Genomic DNA, 25,372 nt, shown 5'->3' with positions numbered 1-25,372 from the left:
GTTTAAAAACGTATAGTAGACACATGGTTCTTTATGTCTAAATGGTCTTTCTTTATTTTATTTTATTTTTTTTTACATGGGCAGGCACCGGGAATCGAACCCGGGTCCTCTGGCATGGCAGGCAAGCATTCTTACCTGCTGAGCCACCATGGCCCACCCTAAAGGGTCTTTCTAGTGCATTCCACACAGTAGGATTTTACTAACCATAGCACCCAGTGATGGTATGGGGACCAAGGTAAATGTAGAGGGTAAAAATTAGGGTGAGGGTTGAGAGAAACGATGCCATTATGAGCAAATGACCAGGGAGCAGACTCTCTAAAAGCTTTTCCAGGAACCAGAGAAACCTTCTAGAAAGACTGTCTACGAAATCATCTTTCTTTCCCAAACTGCATATATTTGGAGTTAAAATATCCATTTTCCACCAATACCACCTTCCCGCTTTATTCTCATTCTCAACCTCATTTTTCTTTCACAGAGTGAGAGAGACAATTGTAATATATACATATAACCCCAGATTCTCTAAAAATTAGCAAGAGGAAAGTGGCTTTCTCTTAGCTAATGGTGATCTGTCATCGAAACACTCAACATCTTGCTGCGGTTTCCATGGCCCCGGCACGGGGAAGGCTCATCTGTGAAACACCCAGCTGCGTTCAGACCCCTCAGTGCATGCATTACAGCCTCAACAAAAATAACATCTCTCTTTTTTTTTTTCCTCCTTCCTACAGTTTTCTTTCTACCTTGCCTCATTGCACAATTCGTCGGCCTTGAAACTCATTTGTGGTTTACGTAGTATGTAAAAACAAATCCATCTTCCCTTCCCTGACTGCTCAGGCAATCGCAGGCACCTCTGTTTGCCACAGAAAGCAGGGAAGTTCAAGGGGATTAAATAAGATTTATACACAGCTGGATTCATGGCAGGTCACGACTTCTGAATTAGATCTTCCAACTTAAGAAATATTATTTTCTTTCCCCTAAAATCCAGCACTGCCTCACTGAGCTCATAAATCCATCAAATGTGGGCAGTGATAAGCTTCTGAGAGCAGGAGGTCCTGGGAACCCGGTAGTGCCTGAGCAGAAGTTGCCACCGCTGGAGAACCAGCACCGAGGGGCCAGCTGGGTTTGCAGAAGCTGCCTGTGGCAGTGAACAGGGACAGCAGCTGAGCTTTCTCACCGCTCTGGACCTGCCTGTTCCTCTCCTGGGGTGGTAAGAAGACCCTGTTGACAGCTCGTGTGGCCCCTGGGTCCAGCTTAGAAGCCAGAAAGGACCTGAAGCAGAGGGCGGGGCGTGAGGGAGTTTCAGTGCGCAGAAGCAGTGGAGGTGGCTGGCCTTTTCCTGCTTAACTGAGTCTTCGAGAAACGAGGGTTGAATCCAAAAAACCCTAATATTTGTGCTTCCCCGATGTATTCAGGTTACCAATAAGATCATCTACCATGAAATACACTCACGTCCTTTTTGATATAGTGTACTCAAAAATACAAATGAAAAAGCTTCTTAAAGGCAAGAGAACAACAAAATTCTATCTTTCGATATTTTTGCTGTACTTGAAGTGGGTATTTAGCATGAAACACATAGCGTAGTATTTTCACTTAAAGTCACAATTGAAGCTGCCGTAAACATTTTTAAGAAGAATAGCCCAGGACAGAGATGCAATAGATATTGCACCCATTTGTGAATTCACCTAACAAGCTTGACTTGGAAGGGTGCAGCAGCTTGTAGGTTAGTAGTATAATTATAAATTGTTAAAATAGCCACTTGATCACACGGCAGTATACTGTTATTGCTTTACTTGAAAGCTGGTTTAAGGTTTTTGTCTGAAATGTACTCAGAACCGAGACAGTTATTACAATAAAAGTGAAAAACTGTAAGCCTATAACACTATCTTAGAAATACTCTGTGCAGCAACCACTTCCTTTGGCGGTCTTTCCACAGATTTTATGTTCTGTCCACTGAACCAGCCTGAGGCAAATTGTAAAGTGTTCCAAGAAAGTGTTCTGTAATTTCCCTCTGATATCCTCAGAGATTAGTGTTTTTTTTTCCCCCCCTCAACCCGATCTCTGTCAACTGCTGTCAGGTAGGAATAAATGATTCTAAAATGTAAGCTCTCCAAGGAAAGCAGAGGCTTGCTTGTCTTCCACTTTGCTTTTCCTTGTAATTGTGGTTAAGTAAATATTTTTGGATAAATAAATCGATGAGAGATCCTAATTTAAAAGAAGTACGCATAAAGGTTATTTTTAAGAAGGGACTTCTTAAGATTGAAAAGGCCCAGGAGATTCACAGAAATCAACATTCCGATGCCTCAGACCCACTGGTGAGGGATGGAAGGGGTATTCTGAGAACGGATAACTATTTTGGTATACATCACACTGTGCCTTGTGATTTGCCAAATAACTATAAAGTTGATTTTGTTTATATGTATAGACTTTCTGGAGCTATAGTCAGTCACACATTTACATTTAAATAATTGACTCTGCTCTCTCACTTTTTTGGGGGCATTTTTATTGTATAAGATAAACTCTCTTTTCATTTACTAGTGAGTAATATAGATATATCCACATTTCAGAGGATTTTATGTCCAAGCCTTGTGATAGCACACGGGCAGATCTATCAGACTAAAATGATTTTTTTTTTCAAAAAAATCCGCCAGCTAATGTCTATGAAATGATCCGAAAAATAAATAATAAAAATTTGCTTTATAAACCATGGTCCATGACCAACTCTTCCTTGCATTTTGGCCATTTAGATAGATTGAATCCTGATTGAGGCGAGGGTCGGTTAAGTCCTTTTGACAAGTCGATGAATTGATTGAAACAAAACTTCATGCCTAGGAAATGCTCAACAAACATAAAACATCAGCAGTAGCATTGTTTTATGAAGAATTTGCTAATATAATTTTCTCCTGCCTTGGATTTTCCTAGTAAAAACTTTTAAAATTAATGTAAACTGCACAAAATTATGGAAGCTGGTTTATGGCATGCACAGTTATGCTCCCCTTTCCCTGCATCTGCCCTGGTTGGGCACTGTGGACCTGGTCTCTGCTCCCACGCTGTGCTGCTGCCATCACAGTGGGGTGCATCCCCTGTGGCTGGGGCAGGAGCTGATTACCCGCTTCTGCTCAGCTGCCGGTTCCATTCTCTGACTTGCTTCCCCTGAGGGGCCCTAAATCAAACTAGAAAATACTTTCCAACTATGTGCTATGCCCAAGACATTGTCTGCCAGTTGAGATTATTGTGGGGGAATAGACATTTGATCGTTGTTAAGTTTTGTACAGTTGCCACAAACATTGAGCTAGCAAATAATACTGAATCATTGCCCCTAGGGGAAACATAGGGTTAAGTTTCTGGGAAACCAAAGTTTCTGGGCCTAACGTTTACATCAGGTGATCAGTACAGAACCTGGTTTCATGTGTTGCTGGGCAAAGACACCTTATTTAATCCAGGCTGTTGATTCACTAGCAAACTCTTGGCCAGCTAAGGCTGGGTAACTCAGGCCTGCAGGAAGCTGCTCTAACCCACCTAAGGCGCGTCACAGCCTTCCTTTACTAGGGAGCCTAGACAGCACTTCAGCTGCCTGCTTGCAGGCCATTCCAAAAGGTGAAATAATCATCACAAAGGCACAAAATGTGAAAAATGTGGCATGAACTTTCTTGCAAATAGGGCACTTGCTTGCAATGTGTGAGCCGAAACAAGAAGGCAAGGCACAGTGTTGCTGGGTGCTGTTCGGCTGGGGCTGTGCACGTCAGCAGTGCAGATTCCTCGATGCTCTGCACGTGTCTGCAAATGACCACGCAAGTGCTGCAAGGATTGATTTTAGGGTTGCAAATGAATTTTAGTGAGTAGGCACATTTGCAAATATGGGATCCATGACTAATGAGCACCAACTATATTATATAAAACGCCTGGGAAACAAGCTGCGAAGAAGTGCAGTTCCAGTACCCGTTTCCTTGTTTCTGTCATGTGAGAGGAGAGAGCATCCATTCGCTTTCTAGAACGTGTTGGAGTTAACTTGTCAGTATAAGGGAAAATCCTAGAATGCACCTGGTACGAGATGCTCGGATCTGATAAACTGAGCTCTCGCTTAACTCACTCATTGCTCTGTGGCCCGAGTGGGCACTTGGCATTTCAATCCATGTGATTGAACTTCCAGTTCATTCACTAAATGAAAGCAAAATGTGGAGGCCATCCTTATCAGTGTCATAGGAGAGGTAGTGAATGATTCTGTATTAACATTATAGCATTCTCTATTTAATGTGATATTTAAATAACTTATTTGTCCTAAAACTGTTTTTCTACATTGCCCAATTATAGGATGTAATATTGGTGCAGTGTTTCATTGTCTGTCGTCCTATGGAAATATAAGATAAAATGATTTTTTAAATTCTTCTTAAAATAATTCTTCTTCCTTCTCCTTCTCCTCCTCCTGTTCCTCTCCTTCTCCTCCTTTTTCCCGCATTACTCATGCAGAAGCTGAAACTTGCAGAGATTAAGGTCATGTTTGATATCTGCATGGTCGGGCAATTAAAAGAGCCAGAGTTAGCAGATTTAGCACACCCGAGACCCCGGGCACTTCCCTAATCCAAACAGCATCGTCGCTCGTACCTTAGATATCTTAAACTGTGGTTAGCAGGGCGTTTAATTACAAATATCTACTCTTATAGTGGCGCACAGTAGAGACTCAATATTTTTTTTTAAAATCACGAATACCCTTTTCTATAAGCATGATCTCTCAAATTCTGAAAGAAAGAATTGATGGTAAAGTATTTCTTGAGACACAGATATTTCAAGACTAAAAGGCGACTTCAGTGTCGGCTTCAGCACAGAGTTGTGATGCCTTGTCTTATGCCTGGGACCATGATAGATTCTGCCAAAGCCTGTAAGTGATCCTTGCTTGGGGTTGTTTAGATTCCACCAGTGTGATGGATAAGCGAACAAAAGTGGGGACTTAGCAACTTTTCAGGGATGTTATTCATCTCTAAATACGTTATTTTGGAAACATGTTTGTGGCATGTGAGTGGACCCCAGATACAGATTTTTGTCACTTCCACGTGTAGCTGGAGAACGACACGCTTACGGCAACTGAAAACTTTATCAAACAGTGTTCATTCTTAATAGTGGATTAAACGCTCAATTGTCATGCCCTTAACGCTGTTCAATATTGAAGACTCACCAAGCTAAACTGGTTCAAGCTGTCAATGGAGAGGGGGTGGTTTGTTTTTCAATTCTGCAATAGATAACAGAGGAATATGGTAAAGAAAATGGTTTGATTATAAGCATATGAAATTCTTTACACGAATCCATCAAAATTGCCAGAGAAATTCAGGTTCTTCCTTTACACATGTAGATGGTCACCTCCCTGAGGTCACATACCTGCCAGAGGTAGAGAAGGATTAGAAGGAATGGCTGTGGATTGCACAGCTGGAGCTTTATGCAGGGCCACTCTGAAAAGACCAGCCTGTCCAGGAGTGAACTCTCTGACCCTAGGCTTGAGCTGCTGAAGAATTACTGATGGTGATGTATTTTCATAGATGCTGTTTCCTCATATACCTCTGAAATTCTCACTTTCTAACTCATAAGAAGTTTCAACAAGTGTAGGCCTTTGCTTCTGACACTCTATGTGTGGTTTTTAAAAGCTCGGTCAATGTAGTCACATCTGTTCTGGAAACACCAAAGCAATATTATATAATCCAAATACTAGATTAGACCTCGTTCTATAAAGGTAAGTGTTATTTTAGTGAAAAATATGGTCATTTCAGTAATAAGCCCCAAATGTTGTGCGAGTGACATACTAGTAGTAATCCCTCCTGCCCAAACTTATTTCATCTAATTTCTGTATCTTTGAAGAGTTGTATCATTTATATGCCTACATACATAAATTCCAAGTATTTGGATAGAATTAAAACCATGTATAATGAATGCTTTGTTTGGTATGCAGATCTCAGAAGTTGTAAAGAGTGCGTTCTTAATCTCCTCTCTTCATAGACTATTAAAATAGATTTTTCTCACTTGAAATACTTCTTAACTAGCAATCTCTTTTAATTCCATTACAGCAAAAATAGAAATTCCTTTCACTATGTGGCATTGTAATCACGCCGCTCAAATGTACAGTCTCTGGAGCTTGTATTTAATAAGCAAAACTTCAGAAATGATAATATATGAAGAAAACACAAAAATTCTGGTCATGTACCCTTTTTAGGAAATAATCCCATTTAGTTTATAATGAGGTTTAAAAATTTGTGTAAGGTACATTCAAATAAATATTGACTTTAATTCCTAAAAGGAATTATACTTTGGATGCAGAGTGAATAGGAGCTCTGAGGATAGACCTGAATAGAGGAGCTGACTTTCCCTCCTAGATGTTTAGCTGGGTCGCTTTAATATTGAACCTGACCTAGAATGCAGGTAAAAGGACTCAGAGTCTGATGGGTGAGCCACCTCTGCCCCCCAGGACAACAGCTACAACCAAAACATCATCTCAGCCACAGCCTCAGCAGCTACCACTTGGGGTGTGCTTACCTGGAAGCAGGTGGAAGGCTGATGGCTTTTCATTTCTCATCTCACTTAATTATTCTTCCACCCTTAAAGCTAGATTTTACTGACTTGGTATAACAGATGAAGAAGCTGCAGCTTAAGGCAGGCAGTAACAGTTTAAGACATATTGGGAAGTGGTACAGCTGGTATAGAGCTTCTTTATCCACATCAACCGTGGGTTTCCAGTTAAAACGTTGTAGCTGGACTTTCTTAATTTTCCCTTTAAGCTTGGAGGCAGTGAAGGAAGTTGAAAGAGTTTACTTGATCTTGGCGTAACAACTGCTGATGCTTGGGGAAAAAATGTTGGTATCAGTGAAAGATTACACTGTCATTGAACAAGAGAGAAATGATTGAGTGTGTTTATGTTGGTATTTCATCCACGAGCCAAGAAGTGTTACAGAGTTGAGGCGTGCAGTGGCATTAAATTTGAGTTTCATGTATTCTTAGCTCCATTTATTTATACCAAGGAAAACTCATGATTGGTCATGTGTTTGTACACTGACTACTAATTTGGTTTGGTTGAGTTGTTAAGCCTGGTCCAGAGTTCTAAAAAGCTAAATAACTAGGCAGATAAAATTCTTGGTTAAACTAAAGAACTTTCTTGCTTACAGTTGGGCACTTATATGCATGCCAATGAGTTTGTCATTTTGGTGCAAATGAGCATAAGAAAACAATTTCTTTTTTTTATTCCCAATTTTGTTACTATTATATGAAGGATTCTGTTTTTGGCTTTTTGGATAATCAAAACAAAGTGAACAGAACTTGAAGGTAAAACCTGCTAAATAACACTACATTTTATTTTTGACTGCTATTTCCCAAAATCTATAGAGTTAAGGTGGTCTTGGTGTTTGATGGGAAATTTCAAAAGCAATACAATAGAGGGTCCTGTTTTGGTTTCCTAGGCTGCTTAAAGCAGATACCATGCGATGGTTCAACTTAAGAAATGGGAATTTATTAGCCTACAAGCTTAAGTTTTTTTTTTTCAAGCTTAAGTTTTGAGGCTAGGAAAATATACAGATCCAGGCATCATCAAGGCTTTGCTTTTTTCTCAAAGACTGGCTGCCAGTGATCCTTGGCTTCTCTGCCACAAAGCAAGGCATGTTGTGGTGTCTTCTAGTCTCTCCCTTCTCTTCTGGGTTCCACTGATCTCAGCTTCTTACTTCCATGGCTTTTTCTCTCTCACTTTGCATTCATTCCATTTATAAGGGACTACAGTAATAGGATCGAATTCCATCCTGAATGAGATGGGTCACACCTTAACTGAAGTAGCCTCATCAAAAGGTCCTGCTTAAAATCGGTCCACACTCCCAGGAATGGATTAGATTTAAGAACATGTTTTTCTGGGGTACATACCATTCTGAACCACCCCAGGGCCTTACTCTTTGTTTCAGAGCATAAACTGATCAAGTCCTTGGATGGGGCAGCGTTTCCTCTTCAGGGGCATTTAGGGTTAGGAATAGCTTAGCTCCTTATAGTTTCACTGCAGCCTCAGTCATCCAGGAAAACTGGTCAAGCATCTGATAAAGAATCAATGGTATCAATTTTTAAAAGGACTGGTCAAGCATCTGATAAAGAATCAATGGTATCAATTTTTAAAAGGAATATAAAGCTCAAGAGCAGAAACTTAGTCCTGTGACTCTAAAATGCCAATGGCCAAAAGCGTCTTGAACCTATCAGGAGGCTATTTCAGGACTTGCTTGTTGATATAGTGGATGCTGGGGCTTTGGTAGAGATGGAGGGAGAGATGCTTCCTGAGATGGGCAGGACAGTACAAGTAAGGGGCTAATGGCTTTGTTAGTAGAGGGTCATCAAACTCATTTGACCCTGAAACTCACCGACTTTTTTTTTTAATATAAAATCACAGAACACTTCAGTAAATACTTTTAAAGAGAAATTGGCAATGTTGAGGTATAAAAGGAAAGGACCACTCTGTATAGGAGTTTGGTTATATTTTAAAAGTTTCTTGTGTATATATAAATTTTATGCTTTTTAAAAAATAGATGAAGTCATTGGTAGGGTTTCTATAGCAAATGTGTACAGGCAGCAATGTCAACCATGTTTTTTGCCTCCCCCACATATTGATATTCACATTAAAATAGACGCCATGCAAAATGAGTCAAACATTATTTATAGTAACTTCCTTTGCTCTCAGATTGGCCTCTCCTAGCATAAATCCGGATGCCTGTGGAAGCAACCTGCGTCTCCCAATAACATGGAAAGAACATTGGAATTGAAATCTAAAGCCCAGAGATCTAGTGCTCTATGACAGCTGTCTTAACTAGAGAACCTTTTCACCTCCCTAGCCTTGGGATTTTCACTGATTAATTGAGGGTTTCAAATTAGAATGTTTGCAGGTCCCTCTGGCTCTAACTCTAGAGTCATAGGGTTCTTTTTGCAATTCCTCTGCAAATTACTGCGGTGCTTGATTGCCCTGAATGTTGTGTGTCTTGACTACTTTGAAATTGAGAGAATAGTTTAGGGAATGAGCAACTTTATCAAAGAGAGGCTTATGGAGGGCACAGTGCTTATGGTACTTCCGATGAAGTTTAAACTACCCAGCAAATGACGACAACGTAAACAGTGGTGACTGACTCAGGGATGGAGAAGAGGTATCACAGCTCATTAAACGCCAGCAGAGTTTCTGTAAGGAAGGCAGCCTTTTGTCTGTTAGTGAAGCTAACCGGGCACTCATGATTGGCATGAGAGGTGCAGCCTGAAGATGATATTCTACAAACACTTTGATCTCCTTCTCCGTTCTCCCCAGGGCTTTCCAGGAAACACCAATGCAGACAGCGTGGTGCTCTACAGACTCCAGCCCCCCGTGGAAGCCAGGTTCCTGCGCTTCCTCCCTGCAGCCTGGAGCCCGAAGGGCAGGATTGGGATGCGGGTCGAGGTGTACGGATGCGCCTACAGTAAGTGCTGCTTATCCCCCGACGTCAGCTGCTCCACATGCATCCGTCCTTTCCATGCTGGAGCAGGAGGGCTGGGTTTGAGGGAAAGCTTTTACTCCACTGTCTGTAGAGGAGAACCTGACTTGGACCTTATTTATTTCTCGATTCCTCGCGTTTATCAAAGTACTTGCTTTACAGGAGGCATTTAATTTTTTAAAACTTTTTTAATTGTAAAATGTAACATATATTCAAAGCAAAGAAAGAAGAAAACAATAATTTTCAAAGCACATCTCAACAGGCAGCTACAGAATAGATCCCAGAGTCTGTCGTGGGTCACCATTCCACCATCTCAGATTTTCCCTTTTAGCTGCTCCAACACACTAGAGGCTAGAAGAAATATTAATATAGTGATTCAGCGGGCATACTCATTTGTTAAATTCTGTTTTCTCTGTTACATCTCCTCCTTCTCCTTTAATCCTTTTCCTAATATCCTAGCAACATATTATACAACCTAAAGTTTTATCTTTTAATCACATTCAAGTATATATGTGTGTGTTTCCTCTTTAGTCAACTGCTGATCAAAGTAGCAAACTCTACAGGCCACACGAACATAAGCACAGACATAAAGCATGCGATGAAATAGGAGGGACAAGTCAATTATACAGTTGCCGTTTTGAAGATCCAGAATATACTAGAATTTCCTCAAAAAATACTCTCATGAACATTGGAGAATAACCCAAGACAAAGTTGGATGTAAATATCTTATGAGGCCTGGTGTTTGGTCAGGATGGACTGTCGTACCTTATAACTCATTCTGTACCTGATGAAAGCGTTTGACTTGCAGAAAAGTGCAGTACGAATATATACCATATTTGGAGTATTTAATGTACCAGATGCTGTCAACAGATACATTATCATTCAACTCTCATACCAAGCGCGTTAATTAGATCTGCGAGCTTCCTCCTTGTTTCAGAGGAAGAGCTCTCTGAAATGTAAGGAAATGAAGACATTGGTCAAGCTTACCCAGCCACTAGTTAAGCGTCTAGGATTTAAAAATAGATCTTTTTCCTCCAAGTTTGGTTCTCTTAACTACTATACAACTATACTACCCACATATTCGATTTTTTATCCCCTTATTCATCATGGAAGGATTTGTTGGACACTGGATATTTGCAGAGAGATACGTTAGGTATTAGGTGTAGTGGCTGATCCTAAATTCACTCATTTTCTTTATCAAGATATTATGAAGAGTCATCCGATTATGCAAAACCAGTGCAACATAGTGTGGCATGAATTTAGGGCCTAGGGAGTAGAGAGATCAGTCAGTTGGGATTAGATAAGGAATCTTTGTAATAGTCAAATTTCAAAGTGAAGGCCGGGTGCTCAGATAAGCCAGAAAGGGGGGACGTGGTGTACACAGAACATGAACACTTGCAGGGGTGGGGTGGCACTGGCACTCTGGGGTACAGTGGTTGTTCAGTGCCAATAATATCATTTCTATTATGGTAATTCCACCAACAATGAGGAGTTTCTGAAACTGAAACTTCTAAATTAAAGGATACTTTCAGCCTTGGCTTAATGTCTCTTTTTTAGCAACATCTCAGACGTGTTCCACTTTCACTCAATCGTCTAACCTTATCTCTCCTTCCCATCATTTCCATTTCCATGGATGGCCTTGGTTTACTGTCAACACTTTTTCCTTCCCTCTGTTGGTCATTTCCTTCACTCTTTATATTCTTTTGAATCTGTAAATATGCTCTCTGCTGCCATGGCTAAGGTGCCTGATATTTAGAGTTTCTCTTTCATCCCATGAAATTCGTCTCCCCTTCTCTCATTACTCTGGAAACAACTTCAGGTTTACTGACTTCAGAGCAGAACATGCTCTTTGATGGGGATTTGCCATTCTCTTGATGTCTCGTCACGAGGTGATATTACTCCAGCTCCTTGGACTAACAGTTGCCAACAGAAAGAGCAAAGCTGTGTGCCCGCTTTCCGGAGGACGGGTGGGCTGTGGAACTGTCATGGGACCTGCTGGCGCCCCTAACTTCAGCAGACTCAAACTGTTGGGCACAAGGGTTTCTTGGCATAAAGAAATGCAGGCAGATAATATATTACCATTACTGAAAAAAATAATGCAAAGTGTATCCTTTAATAGCTGTATTTGTGACTGTGTATTGCTTTTGCTTTTGTTATTAAGAATGATTGTTCAGGCAAAGCACTTTGCATTTTTATTGTTGATAGTAATTTAATTTGATATGGTTTGTTGCTAAAACTGATAGTTTTTATCTTTTCTTTTCCATTTGCATTTCCACTGCTCTGTTTGTATTGAGAATCATATCCAAGTGACTTACCTTGACACATGGCTCTTGGATGCAGTCTCTCTTTTCAGTCTCAGATTTTGATGTTCCATTGCAGGGATGTGTTCATTATTCCCCTTACCTCCTGCATGTTTCTAGACTGAATGATGGTGTTTGTGATAGGGGCTGCCCTGGGTTATTCTTCACCATGTAGCCCTCGCATGCTTTCCTCGCCCCTCTCTGACAGTTTCATCTGTTCAGTGTTGATATTACCTGCAGACGTGTTCTACTCCTGGTACTTGACTCTAAAGAGCGCTCTCTTTGGGTTCTCATCCAGTCTTATGAGTTTCCCATACCACTCGCACACTGCCTAACCAATTCCAAACCGATATCCTCATCACAGGACTAGGAGGTCACTGTCATCCAGATACTCCCCCCATGTCCAGCCTTCTTTAACTAGATTCTTGTTCGCCTTTTGGAGTTCTTCTCTCCCTTCTTTGCTGACATCTTCTTTCACTTCCTGTACTCATCTTAGGTGTCATTCTTAAGTGTTTCCCTATGGCAGTTTCTTAAGTGTTATCCCATCTGTGCTGGTTTGAAAGGAAGTATGTCCCCTAGAAAAGCCATGTTTTAATCAAAACATCATTTCGTAAAGGTAGAATAATCTCTATTCAATACTGTATGTTTGAGACTGTAATCAGAACATCTCCCTGGATGATGTGATTTAGTCAAGAGTGATTGTTAAACTGGATTAGGGGATAACGTGTCTCCACCCATTTGGGTGGGTCTTGATTGGTTTACTGGAGTCCTATAAAAGAGGAAACATTTTGGAGGATAAGAGATTCAGAGAGAGCAGAGAATGCTGCAGCACCATGAAGCAGAGAGTCCACCAGCCAGTGACCTTTGGAGATGAAGAAGGAAAACGCCCCCCGGGGAGCTTCATGAAACTGGAAGCCAGGAGAGAAAGCTGCCAGATGACGCCATATTTGCCATGTGTCCTTCCAGCTGAGAGAGAAGCCCTGACTGTGTTCGCCATGCGCCTTCTCACTTGAGAGAGAAACCCTGAACTTCATCGACCTTCTTGAACCAAGGTATCTTTCTCTGGATGCCTTAGATTGGACATTTCTATAGACTTGTTGTAATTGGGACATTTTCTCGGCCTTAGAACTGTAAACTTCCAACTCATTAAATTCTCCCTTTTAAAAGCCGTTCCATTTCTGGTATATTGCATTCCAGCAGCTAGCAAACTAGACCACCATCATATTGTATTTTGCTAGAATCATTTATGATTTTGTAATTTTATTTTTGTTTCTTATTGATTGTTTTGTATGAATAAGGGAAGGAAAGATGGAAGGAAGGAGGGGGTGAGGGAGGGAAGGAAAAGAAGGGAGGGTAGGAAGGAAGGAAGAAATAAGGAGGAAAGAAGTGAATGAATTATTATAAATGTGGAATAAATAGAGGTGGAATTGGTGAGCTCCATGAGAGGTGTGCCAATCATCAGTATGACATATGCAGTCTTGTTTCAGGTCAGAACTTTAGAATACGAGGGGTAAAGAAGGGAGAGGAGAATGAAACAGAAAGAGAAATGGACTGGTTTACAATATTATACCTTTTTTTAAAATAATATTGACTGTTACAATGAAAAACAAATGGGCTTTATTAACAGCCTCAACATACATCAGTTTTATAATGCTGCTGTTATAAAATTGCAGCAATTTTATAAAAATAAAAGAACTTATATTCTGAAATGTTTAAGAAGAATTTTGAGAGAAGAGGCTATACATAGGACCCCCTGCTCTTTAGGAGGGAAAATTAATAATGGGTTTTAGTCCTATGAGAGGATGCTGCTCCATGTTATCTATTCTAGTTGTGGAAAAAAATAGAAAGCGGTTAAACTAAAATACAAATAGCATTAACTCAGTTTTACTTTTACTTGTGCAAGGCGCCATACTGGATAAGATGAATTTTCCAGTTTCCGGGCTGCTAAAACAAATAGCACACAATGGATTGGCTTGAACTATGGGAATTTATTGAGTCATGGTTTTGAGGCTAGGAGAAGTCCAAAGTCGAAGTGTCAGACCATATGGGAAAGACTCATTCTTTTACAGAAATAGGAACTGAGGCACTGAGAGGGTAAGTACGTATTCCACAGAGCAGAACCAGGATTCAGGCTCCCAGAGCCCAGCTCCATAGTTCTTTGCCTGGACTACTGCTGTGAGTTGTTATAATCATTATTATGAGCAGCCATTCATGGGGCTAGATCAAGAAGGTGGAAACGTATCAGCACAAATTTATCTCACTACTGGTAAGATGTGTTCCTTTCCCTAATGGACTAAAATATGAGAGGCTTACTCTAATAATATTATTGATAAGTTAACCACCTATAACCAAGATATAGCCTCAGTTAGTAAAACTACTGGTTGTAAACTAAAACCGTATAAAATTGAAAAACGCTTCCTACATTCAACCGAGTATCATGTTTCTTCCTATTCTTTCTGGAAGGTGTGTTCGGTGCTCTTACAACTGGGGAAACCACTGATTCCTGTTGTGATCCAGAATAAGTTTTTTTGCTACCCCAATATTTAAATAGTTGACTTACATACAAAGACACTGTTCATGAAAGCTTCCTATCAAAGTTACTAAGTGTGATACTACGTGGAAATTTAATATGTTATTTTTGGTATTTTCATCCAAATAAATATTAAAGTGATTTATTTGTGTTAAATTATGGGTATATAAAATTTTGTTTCTGCTCACAACAGTTAAATAACAAAAACTTTGGCTCTGGTGGACAGTGGAGACAAGTTCACCCCACCATTGTCAGTGTGCCTAAAGACTCGAAAGTCTATTTCTGCGGGTCACTCCAAGATGAACAGGGGCCGATGCAGGCTCTGCTTAGGAAGTGGATTACGTTCGGGAAAGACTGCAAGGAAGCTCTCCCCTCAGCACTCTTGGGGAGCTATTGGGTGCTGTCTTATTGAACTAAATGGTCTCTATCCCCAAATTAGATATTTGTTTATTTTTACTTTTTTATCTATTGCCTTTACAAATTATGGTTGCATATACTATTAATTTTAAGTGTTATTATTATTATTATTATTATTATTATTTGTTACTGACCATTTTTGTCAGGGTTCTCTAAACAGAATTGATAGGATATTTAAGATTTATTATATGAATTGGCTTACATGACAGTGTGGATTAACAAGTCCGAATCCCATAGGGTAAGCCTCAAGTTGAATACTCAAATGAAGCTCAAGTTGAATTTCTCAGGAGAAGCTGGATGGCTGGATTAGAGGCAGACATTCTTCCTTTTTCCATCTCAACTGCTCAGCTGTGATTTTAAGACCTCCAACTGACTGGATGAGGATGCTCCCTTCATTGCTGAGGGCACTCTCTTTTGTTGATTGTAGACACAATCAGCTTAGATGAAATCAACTGACTATAGGTGCAAATGCATCTATGAAATCCCCTCATAGTAATAATCAGGCCAGGTCATGTTTATCCAAACAACTGGATACCATAACCCAGCCAAGTTGACATGTGAAATTGACCATCACACTGATCTACAAATTTGTTTTCAAATATTCAGATTGATTTGTGGATATTTGTAAGTGTGTGACATTGTATAGATTTGATCCTGTTTGATGAGGCCTGCGTGTGAGTTTCCAAGCTAAATATTTTCATTATAAACAACCGTTTGTGATAATATATATTCTTATTTATTGTGTAGCTTATAACTTGAGGGTTTCTTAATTAACAGTGTAGCTCATGTTCTGAATCATGGGTCAGTACTTTCTGATGCATACTTTAAAATTTTGTGTGAAGGGGATTATATGATGGGTATGGTTTCTTGATTCCATTGATTCTTTGAATTCTTGCTTTCAGGTTGTTTTCACCAAAGGAAAGCCCACTTTTCTCCTAGTGTTCTGTTCTGAGTTGTGTACTGTTGCCTTCTCACTGTGGTTTTCTTTTTCTTTTTCTTTTTCTTTTTTACTGTAGTTTTCTTGACAGCCCACAGCAAGACTTCAGGGTGTTCCCTGTCGGATATATTCTTTCAGGATAATAAAAATTAGAAAGTATGGAGACTCTTGCCAGCTCAGTGAGGGCAAGGCCATATCTGCCTCTTCATGTTCTATCTTAGCATCACGCACAGGGTGTGAGAGCTGGAGATGCTGCATCGCTGTGAATGGAAGGGACCTGTCCTTGTAGAGTGAGTGGAAATTAGGTCAAGCGGGGAGCAGAGAGAAAAAAAAAGTCTTTTAATAACATTATGTAATTCCATATATTGAATATCCTTGACAAAGCAGAATTTGACGCTATGGAAGATGATCTTAGGTGCTGTGTAGAAGATGATCTATATGAAAACCAATCTTTTATATTATACCAAAAAAACATATAGCCAGGAGCTAAAATATTGATATCATCTTTAGCTTGTAAAATATATACTCCAAAAATAGGTATAAATTGAGAGTATTGAATTATGTGATATGAATGTCAACAAAAGTAATCACATTTGCAGGGTCCTAAAACAAAATAGAGTTTTCAATTCTGAGGCCAAATCTGGATGGCATATTGCCTGATTGTGAGCTGGCTCTTAACACAGTTGCCTCTAAACAATCTACCTCAAGACGTAGTAACCATCACAGGATGTAGGGCTACTGGACCAGAGCTGGCAAACTTTTCCTGTGAAAGGCCAGTTAGTAAACATTTTAGACTTTGCACAGCAGGTATAGTCTCCCATTCTCTGCTTTTGTGTTTGCTTTGTAACAAGCCTTTAAAAGTGAACTCGTGGAACAGGTGAGAGGTTGGGGTTGGTCCCTGTGGTTTGCAGTTTGGTAGCTCAGTTGCAGATGATATCGGTCATTTTTGGTGAAAAGGAGCAGCCCCAAACTCCAAACTTCTAAAAGCCATGCCGGAATTTTATCTACCATATTTCTCTCTAAGTTGAGCTTGAGTTTATCATCATTTAAGATTTTATTTAAACTACTAAAACAGTTTCAGGATACATCATTTTCAAGTGTTTATTTTATACCCATTTTTGTGTTTTAATTTGGTCACTTCATTGGTGTAAAAAAATCTGTCAAATATATGTGGAATTAGCTTTATAAACTATAAGTTGATGCTTCACAGACAGTGAATTGTTTAGGTACAAGTATTAGCATTTGTATTAGAAAATGAAAGCATTATGACAAGAGGGTTTCAGGTTATTATTTTGAATCTCAACTACTCAGTAAATTTCAGTAAAAGCTTTATTACCTTGTTTTGCATGAGGGGAATGTTCCAATTTAGGTGCTGTATGGTAGTGGTTCTCAAAATGTGTTCACCAAACCAGTAGCATCAGGCATCACTGGGGAACTTGTTAGAAATGCAGATTTTCAGGCCTTGCCCCAGACCTCCTGTGTCCGTCGGGGTTCTCTATCCAACAGAACCAAAGGAGAGGTCTGTAAATATGAGATTTTATAAAAAGTGTTTCACGCAACTGTAGGGATGCGTGAGTCTGAATTCCATAGCGCAGGCCATGAGCTCGCAACAATGATAAAGGTCGTCAGTGAATTCCCAGGAGAGACTGGCTGGCTGAAGAAGAGATGAAAGTTCTCTCTTCTGTCTGCTGAAATTGTCTCCTTTCCCATAAAAGTCCTTTGCTGATTGAATTACATCCAATCAATTGGATCAAATCCAGCTAATTGAATTAAAGCCACTGATGATATTGAACCAAACCGATTGGATTCTCTCATGGTAGAAGACACTCCCCTCAGCTGATTCTAGAGGTAATCACTCACGGATGCAATCAGCTGACCGATGATTTAAGTCCACAAAATGTCCTCGCAGGAACGGTCAGGCCAGTGCTTGCCTGCCCAGACTGCTGGGCACCATCACCTGGCCAAGTTGACACCAGAACCTAAAAATCACACCTACTTAGAAACTGTAGGGTGGGGCCCTGTTGTTTTTGTTTGATATGCCCTCTAGGTGATTCTGGTGCTGCTCAATTTGAAAATCAACATTGTTATTGCAAAGCTCGAGTGATGAACAGCCTTGGGGAAGATGAAGACACAAATGATGAAGCTGAAATAATCCAGACGAAGTCATCGATGGACAAAAATCTCGTTAGTTAATGACAATAATAAGCCTTATTTATTATCATGAACTTTCAGTGACAAACCCAGAGATAAACTGTACAACTGAAAGGTGAAAGCATTTAAATTCTTTTTTATCAAAGTCTTTATTCCATGTCATCAAATAAGTTAGAATGCCTTCATTTGGATTTGACAGAGATTTATGTTTATCCAACACATTCATTTAATTATACAATGAAAAATAATTGTTTTATTTACATTATTTTTAGATAGAATGCAGCGCTTAAGTATTTTATTTTATGTATTTTTAACTTTTTTTGCATGGGCAGGCATTGGGAAATGAACCCGTGTGTTTACGTATTATACGCTTGGTACGTGTATCTATTTTCTGAGTTTTCACAATTTGGCTGCATAAAATGGACAATTCTTTTGAGTTGTGACCACAAAGATTTGCTGTAAAATTTTAGTTAATCTTAATGGAGAACATTATGATGTATATGTTAGCCACATTTTTTTGGTCAAATTAAATAAACATGCCATATCATTGACTTAAGTGTCCTTTTTATTTGTGAAATAGAAAATATATGAGAGATTTTTCTGGATAATAGGAATTCCTTCTGTATCTATTATTTCATCTCAACTGGTTTCCACTGATGTTCTTTTATATTAATGATAAAATGTGTCCTTTCGAATATCAACTGGATACATATGATCTTGATAGTGAAAACATGCCGCCAGGAAGTGGAGAAAATGTGGCAGCCTCTTAGCAATGCACCATGATGTGCTTGTAGTGTTATTAAAAAAAAAAACACAAAATAAGTGTATTCTTAAGTACTGTGGCTTGGCCAAAATGTTGAGAAAAAATATCTGCCAGTTTACTGAAGGCTTATAAAATGAGTTTAAAGTGGTGCATATATATTTTATATACACACACACACACACACACACACACACACACATATATATAAATGTCTGTCTTTTTTGACAAAACCACTGGTCCCCAACAAGTAAGCTGTTTACAATGAGTGATATTGGTATTTTAACTTTTACCAGTGAGTGAGAACTGTCATAACCTTTCCTGATAGAAACTCATGTTGAATGGTGGTAAAATATACAGGTATAATTTATGCAGAGGAGGTTGACTTCAGCTTCTTTCCCCATCTTCATTTTTTTACAGGATGAGAATAGACCACTGTAGATGAAGGGAAGTATTTCTAGAAAATACATTTTTTTGGGTGGGAAATTATCAGAAAAGGCAAACTGTGGAATTTAAGAGGAAATTGACAGACAGGTCTTCTCTCTATTTTAAACAGACCAGAGATACGCCATGTATGTGTATGTGTACATGTTATCGACATGCATTTTTAATGCACTATAGTTTATACTGAGAATAACTTTTTAATATCTTCCATTGTAGAATCTGAGATGATTAATTTTGATGGAAAGAGTTCCTTGATGTACACATTCCATCAGAAATCCATGAGTCCCACAAAAGATGTTATTTCTTTGAAATTTAAAACCAGACGGAGTGACGGGATTCTACTGCACAGAGAAGGACAGAGTGGCCAGCATATCACTCTAGAATTAGTTAAAGGCAGACTCAACTTATTCCTCAATTCAGGTAAACATTATAAGGGAATGTTTTTGAAAATGTGATTATCTAGATGAAACTGCAATTTTTTGACACTTAGGTTTTTTTTTTTTTATAACTAATTAGTAAATAAGTAAAATTGTCCTGAAAACTAGAACACTTTTAGGAGTAAAAGTGGACACTATCAATAATTACACTGGGACAGCAGGTATAAACCAGAATTATCTTAGGCACTCAGGAATGTCTGGTGGTCCTGCAGTTGAGGGCAGATTAAAGACAGCATGTATATATCTTGAATATGTTTTTACATGAAAGATTTTTATATTTTGATAGCTGTATGCAAAGACCATCGTTAAATGCTCAATAAGTAGCTCATGATAATGTCACGGAGGTAAAAGTGGATCAGTGTAAAATTATGAGCCTCTGATGAGGTCTCTAGTTAGAAAGTATTTTCTTAAAAAGTGAAAATGCAATCAGTAATAATAACAAATGAATATAGAAGAAATGACTCAAGGTGAAGAGTATGCATCAGATTAAGATGCAAAATGAGCTGATCTGTTCTGGCAATTGAAGGATATAAGAAAGTGTTAAGTGCTGGGACATAAGCTGAACCACTAAAGAGAAACTCTTGTTTGAGCTGGAATAACTGAGCATTTGGCTCCTGTGTTTCCAGGGGCAGCTGGGCCGGCTTCAGCTGCCGCCGGCGCTCGCGTCTCACTGGGCAGCCTGCTGGATGACCAACACTGGCACTCGGTCCTTGTCGAGCTGCTCGACACACACGCCAACTTCACTGTGGACGCGCACACGCGCCATTTCCAGGCACAGGGAGGATCGAGTTACTTGGATCTTGATGATGAGGTGTGAAGATGACTTTTTCAGTGTTGCCGATGTTATCATTTTAATGCAAGGAGGCACCGGTACTTAGAGAAGTGCCCTCCCCTAGCGATTCGAGATTCTGGTGAAACGGTTCCCTCTAAGTGATTGTCACACAATCGTAAATAGTGGCATGTCCCATTGAGACACCGTGTCCCATATAGGCACTGTTAATCTTCAGACGAGCTAAGTGGTAACGCAGTGTTAGGTTTAGGAAGTCTGCTGATGAAGAGAGAGCAATAAAACAAGGAATGGTTTTAAGTGTTTACTTTTGGATAGTTCTGCCGTTCTTATATCTGGTGTGTAGTTGTGGATCATTACCTAGGGGATTTCTTCTTGGGTTAAAGCGATCCTATCTGGGATCAGCAACCTGGGAAAATTTGGAGACATAATCAACATATATTTCAACCTGATTTATTAAATAGCAAGAGAACCAAATGCACACACATCAAAATACAGTTTATTAGGATTTTTAAAGGCTTCAAAATATTTATAGCACATTGTCCACATAGCTCTACCCTGCACGAAAATATTGTATTGCCAGTTCTGCTTGGCATATCTTAACTTCATGAAGTATCTATGGGAGCAAATCAGCAAATTTCAATATTCATTTGGTATAAATGATTTTGGAAAATGAAACCAGCAGAAGTTTCTGGTCTTGAGTGAACTTAGCCATTGTTTTATTATTCTAACCTACTGATATAATAGCAAAAGATAGTAACCTTATGACTGGGTTCTATAAATTTCTATAAAATAAAATGCCATCATGATGATAAGCATTGTTACACAGACCAAGATTTACCATGGAAATAAAGATGTAACATTCTCCATCGACAAATGGCAGAGACATGACTAGCAAACTGTGAGAAGGATATTTCTTCTGGTGCATGTATTATCTTTAAACAGGTTGATAAATCTGCATCTTAAAACTTCATTTGAAATTAACATGACAATGTAAAATGGTGCAAAACAGGTTTAAGATAATTATTGCTATCCCAGCTAATCATATGTGTTAGGCAGATAATCAGAAAATCATTAAACTATTATTTATGTCATTTTTTCTTTCTAAGATCAGCTTTGGAGGGATTGCTGGAGGTGGAAAATCAGTGGCTTTTCCACATAAAAACTTTGATGGGTGTTTAGAAAATCTGTACTATAATGGAGTGGATGTCATTGAATTGTCCAAGAAACACAAGCGACAGGTCCTGATTACGGTAAGAAAGCTGAAATGCAAGTTCAAGAGAAAAGAGAGCTTCAATTTGTTTCGTTCATTCTGTTTTAAAATATACCTCTGTGAAAGCAGGGAACATATACATCTCATGCAATTTTTAGTTTATGTGTGATGTGATTTTTATATACGTGTGGACACACATGCAAGATTTTACGAAGTTGTTACAGTGTGCTCATATAAAGGAGTTTTAAGATAGTAGCTTTCTTTCTTTCTCAGTGTTTTCCTCTTCCTTCTCTCTCCTCCCACATTGCTGCATTTCCTTCTACTACGTCGCCAATGATACTGAGTTAGCACTGGCCTCCTGCGTGTGACCCATATTCACTAATCCTATATATATCTGCAGACTTGTTTTCACACGCATATTGATGGATATATGCATCCATAGTTAGCATTGCTTCCAAAAATAGAATCACATTGTATAGCTTTTCTGCTTCATAATTGACTTACTCAGCAAAACCTCATGGGAATTCTTCTGACATCTGAAATAGTTCTATTTTATAATGGATGTGTCAATTCTGCTATGATAATATACCATTATTTATTTAGTCGTTTTTCTATTCAAGGCATTTGGTTTATTTCTCTTTTTTTTTTCTGCTACAAACATAGCAGTAATGCATACCATTGCACATGTGTTTTGAGGTATTGGGGTTTTTATTTCTATGAGATTAAATTCCAAGAGTAGAATTTCTTGGCCAAAGGTTTATATGGTTTTAAATTTTAAAAAATATTGCTGGATTGCTTTCCTAAATACTGTTTACTAGCAATGTATGGCAATATCTTTTCTATTATACCCAGCTAGCAGCCCGTGTTATAAAGTTTTTGAATTTTTGCCAGCTCAGTGGATATGAAGTGATATCTTATTATTTTACCTTTATCTGACTGTGAGTAAATTCAAATGATCTTTTCACATTTTTCTGTCCATTCAGATTTGCTTCTCTGATCATTGTTCATTCTTTTCTTTTCCCCATTTTTTATTGTTTTCTTTGACTTTTTCTTGTCAGTTCATAGGAGAGCTTTATATTTTACAGAAAATCCTTTGTCATTAGTGGTCCAAATATTTATTTCATATTTATCAATTTTATACTAAATATTTTACAATTTGTTGAGCATATATTTTTTTTTACATAGTCAATATGTCTGTATATTTCTTTTTAGTTTTGGAGTGAGTTTTGCTTTGGAATATATCTAACATCCTAAAATCTATATGTGGTCTCATGGATTTTCCTGCAATAGTTTTTTATTTCTTTTTTTAATTTTTAAGTTTTTAATTATCTGGAATTTATTTCTTATGATACCTGTGGCAAGGATCATGTTTTATATTCTGTCTTCTGGGCACCCACTGTTCCTGTAGTAAGAACCCAGCCCTTTCTTTAGAGTTAAGTCATAGCATTTATTCCATACTAGCTATCCATATATTTTCAGAAATATTTGTGACAAATATTCCATCCCATTGATTTGACTCTATTACAGTGCCTTTATGGCAGGTTTTGATGCTCAGTCCATTAAATTCCATCTCATTGCTTTGCTTTATATCTATGGGGGGATGTATTCTTCCATTTGAGTTTTATGATAATTTAGCCAATCCTATGGAAAAATTCCTGGAGAATTCCTGATTGGAATTGCTTTAAATTCTTCCCATCAAAACACTGTCTATGATTAAAAATAAGTTTGCTCCTAAAGCAAGAGAGATAAGCTAAGGTTCAAGAGCTCTCTTTCCAAACAAACACTATATAAAAATAAAAGCTTTCCTGCAAGAAAGAAGGCTAAACCTTATAGGAGAAGATCAACTTGGGTAAAGTAGCCTGTGAGGGCTTCTGAGAGCCAGGCAGCCTGGGGATTAGATAGCCTCTGGCCTTGCCACCAGCCTTTTCTTGAGACATGCAAACACCTCTTATCTAGAGTGGCATCTGAGTGACAACCCTGTCGTCACATTTATGTAATCAAGACCAGTAAAGAAAAGTTATTGGAGCAGGTGATCGAAAGATCTTTGGTCCTCACATTGGGTACGGAAATGCAGATACCTCAAGAGGAGAAAATATCTGGTGTACTGTTGTATCCCTAGGCACAGCACAAGGCCTGGAAAGTAGTTGGCGTGAGATTCCTTGGCTAAAGCTGAGAAATCGAGAAGGTAGAAATGTCCCTAAAATGCTTACGAGCAGATCTGCCCATCTTAGAACCATGCTTTGACTGGTAGGTCTCTAAGGTGAATGTCATAGGTTTAAGTTCGATGGGGAAGCCTGAATTTTAAAACCCTGGTTTGCCCTGAGGTTGGTAAGATACCTTTTTAAGTCTTGGACCGTCCATTTTAATGAGATGGAAGCATCCCGCTGGCATCTTCCTCATACCCTCCTTCACTGTATTCACAGGGAAATGTGTCCTTCTCGTGTTCACAACCTCAGACTGTCCCGGTGACTTTTCTGAACTCCAGGAGTTACTTGGTCCTGCCAGGCATCTCCGGAGAGGACAGAGTGTCTGTCACTTTCCAGTTTCGCACGTGGAACAGGGCAGGGGTTTTGCTGACGACCCAGTTTCAGCATGGTGCAGGGAGCTTTGTCCTTGGACTCGACGATGGTAAACTCAAACTGAGTCTCTCCCAGCCGGGACACGCCACGCGGAACATCACAGCAGGTAATAAATGCACATGCGAAATAATACCTCTGCATCTGCAACAGCTCTGTCACCCCTGTGGCCCCCCGCAGTCCTTATACCTACACCTGGGATCAGTAAACTTTTAAATAAATGAATAATTGAATCAGTAAGATACTCATAACCCTACTTTCAGGAACCCAATTAAACAGGTAACTCCAGGCTATTCGTCTGCAAGTCAGGGTGCAGAAATTTAGCTACACGAATGCACGTGTCAAAAAGTTAAAAAGATGTTTCTTGTTTTCTGTAAATTAATGTTTAGTAGCTGGCGGCAAACTTGAAATACTGAATACACTATTGGCCTCATCCTTGGTAGTCCTGTGAAAATGTATCTCTTCTAACTGCCTTTTGGATCTGTATACATATTGGTTTTCAAGCTACTTTAAATTGTATCTTTCCTCTCTTCTGTCAGAGTTATTTCTTCTTTGGAAGCTACTTGTTTTTTTTTTTTTTTTTTAAAGTATTTTTGTTTATTTTATTATTTTTTGTTTGTTTGTTTGTTTTTTACATGGGCTGGGGCCGGGAATCGAACCGGGGTCCTCCGGCATGGCAGGCAAGCACTCTTGCCCGCTGAGCCACCGCGGCCCGCCTGGAAGCTACTTGTTTTTGATAAGGCTTCTTTTAACTATGCGTGGATGTTCTTCTCCAGTCTTCCAGGAAGAGCCCCATTTATTTCTAGAGTCACTTCTAAAGTCATGTTACCTTTGAACTGTGGAAACTATTTTGCATGTGAGTGCTGATATAAATTTAAATCCAGGTAGACCTCTATCCTATGTCACTTCATGAATGTTGAATGTGGAAGGAATATTTTGCCTGCAGTTTGGTTATTAGTTCCCAACTGAAAAACTGGTAATGAAACTTTATGTTTTCTTTTTTTGTTTTTTTAATAAATGAAATAATCTGACTGCATATATGCTGAGTTTCCTTGTTGACCTTCGGAAATGAACTGAGCTGATAGTATAAATTTTGAGTCAGTGAAATGCCTGGATTTTGGTTTACATAGATTTACAATCTATATGTAATATGAACTAAAACTGGTAGCTTTTCTAATTAAATCAATGTGTACTTTCTCCCCTTCCACCCTCTTCCCCTCATACACTCCCATTAATTATAAAACTTTTTTAAGCTGGTATTTGAAAGATTACAAAAGCTTTGTTGCACCAACTTTTAACTTTTGTTTCACAATATTAATTATTTTTATGAAGCAAAGCAGAGTTAAGGGAAATAGCTCATGGTTCTTG

The 25,372-nt window shown here is 38.9% G+C and overlaps 1 protein-coding gene across 2 annotated transcripts in view; it reads left to right on the top strand.

Annotated features, from left to right (window-relative positions):
• The window catches only part of LOC143658906 (contactin-associated protein-like 3), a 156,091-nt gene that overhangs the window by 30,473 nt on the left and 100,246 nt on the right, over positions 1 to 25,372 (top strand). For both annotated transcript variants that reach the window (XM_077131326.1, XM_077131318.1), the window contains exons 2-6: positions 9,290 to 9,437; positions 19,208 to 19,411; positions 20,055 to 20,239; positions 21,325 to 21,468; positions 23,852 to 24,113. In XM_077131326.1, the coding sequence (XP_076987441.1) occupies positions 9,290 to 9,437; positions 19,208 to 19,411; positions 20,055 to 20,239; positions 21,325 to 21,468; positions 23,852 to 24,113 (943 nt within the window). The remainder of the gene's footprint in view (positions 1 to 9,289; positions 9,438 to 19,207; positions 19,412 to 20,054; positions 20,240 to 21,324; positions 21,469 to 23,851; positions 24,114 to 25,372) is intronic.

This window comes from Tamandua tetradactyla, chromosome 2 (assembly GCF_023851605.1).
Source record: "Tamandua tetradactyla isolate mTamTet1 chromosome 2, mTamTet1.pri, whole genome shotgun sequence".
NCBI classification, from domain to species: domain Eukaryota; kingdom Metazoa; phylum Chordata; class Mammalia; order Pilosa; family Myrmecophagidae; genus Tamandua; species Tamandua tetradactyla.
Note: the sequence above shows the minus strand (reverse complement) of the source record. Positions and strands in the feature narration are given on the sequence as shown.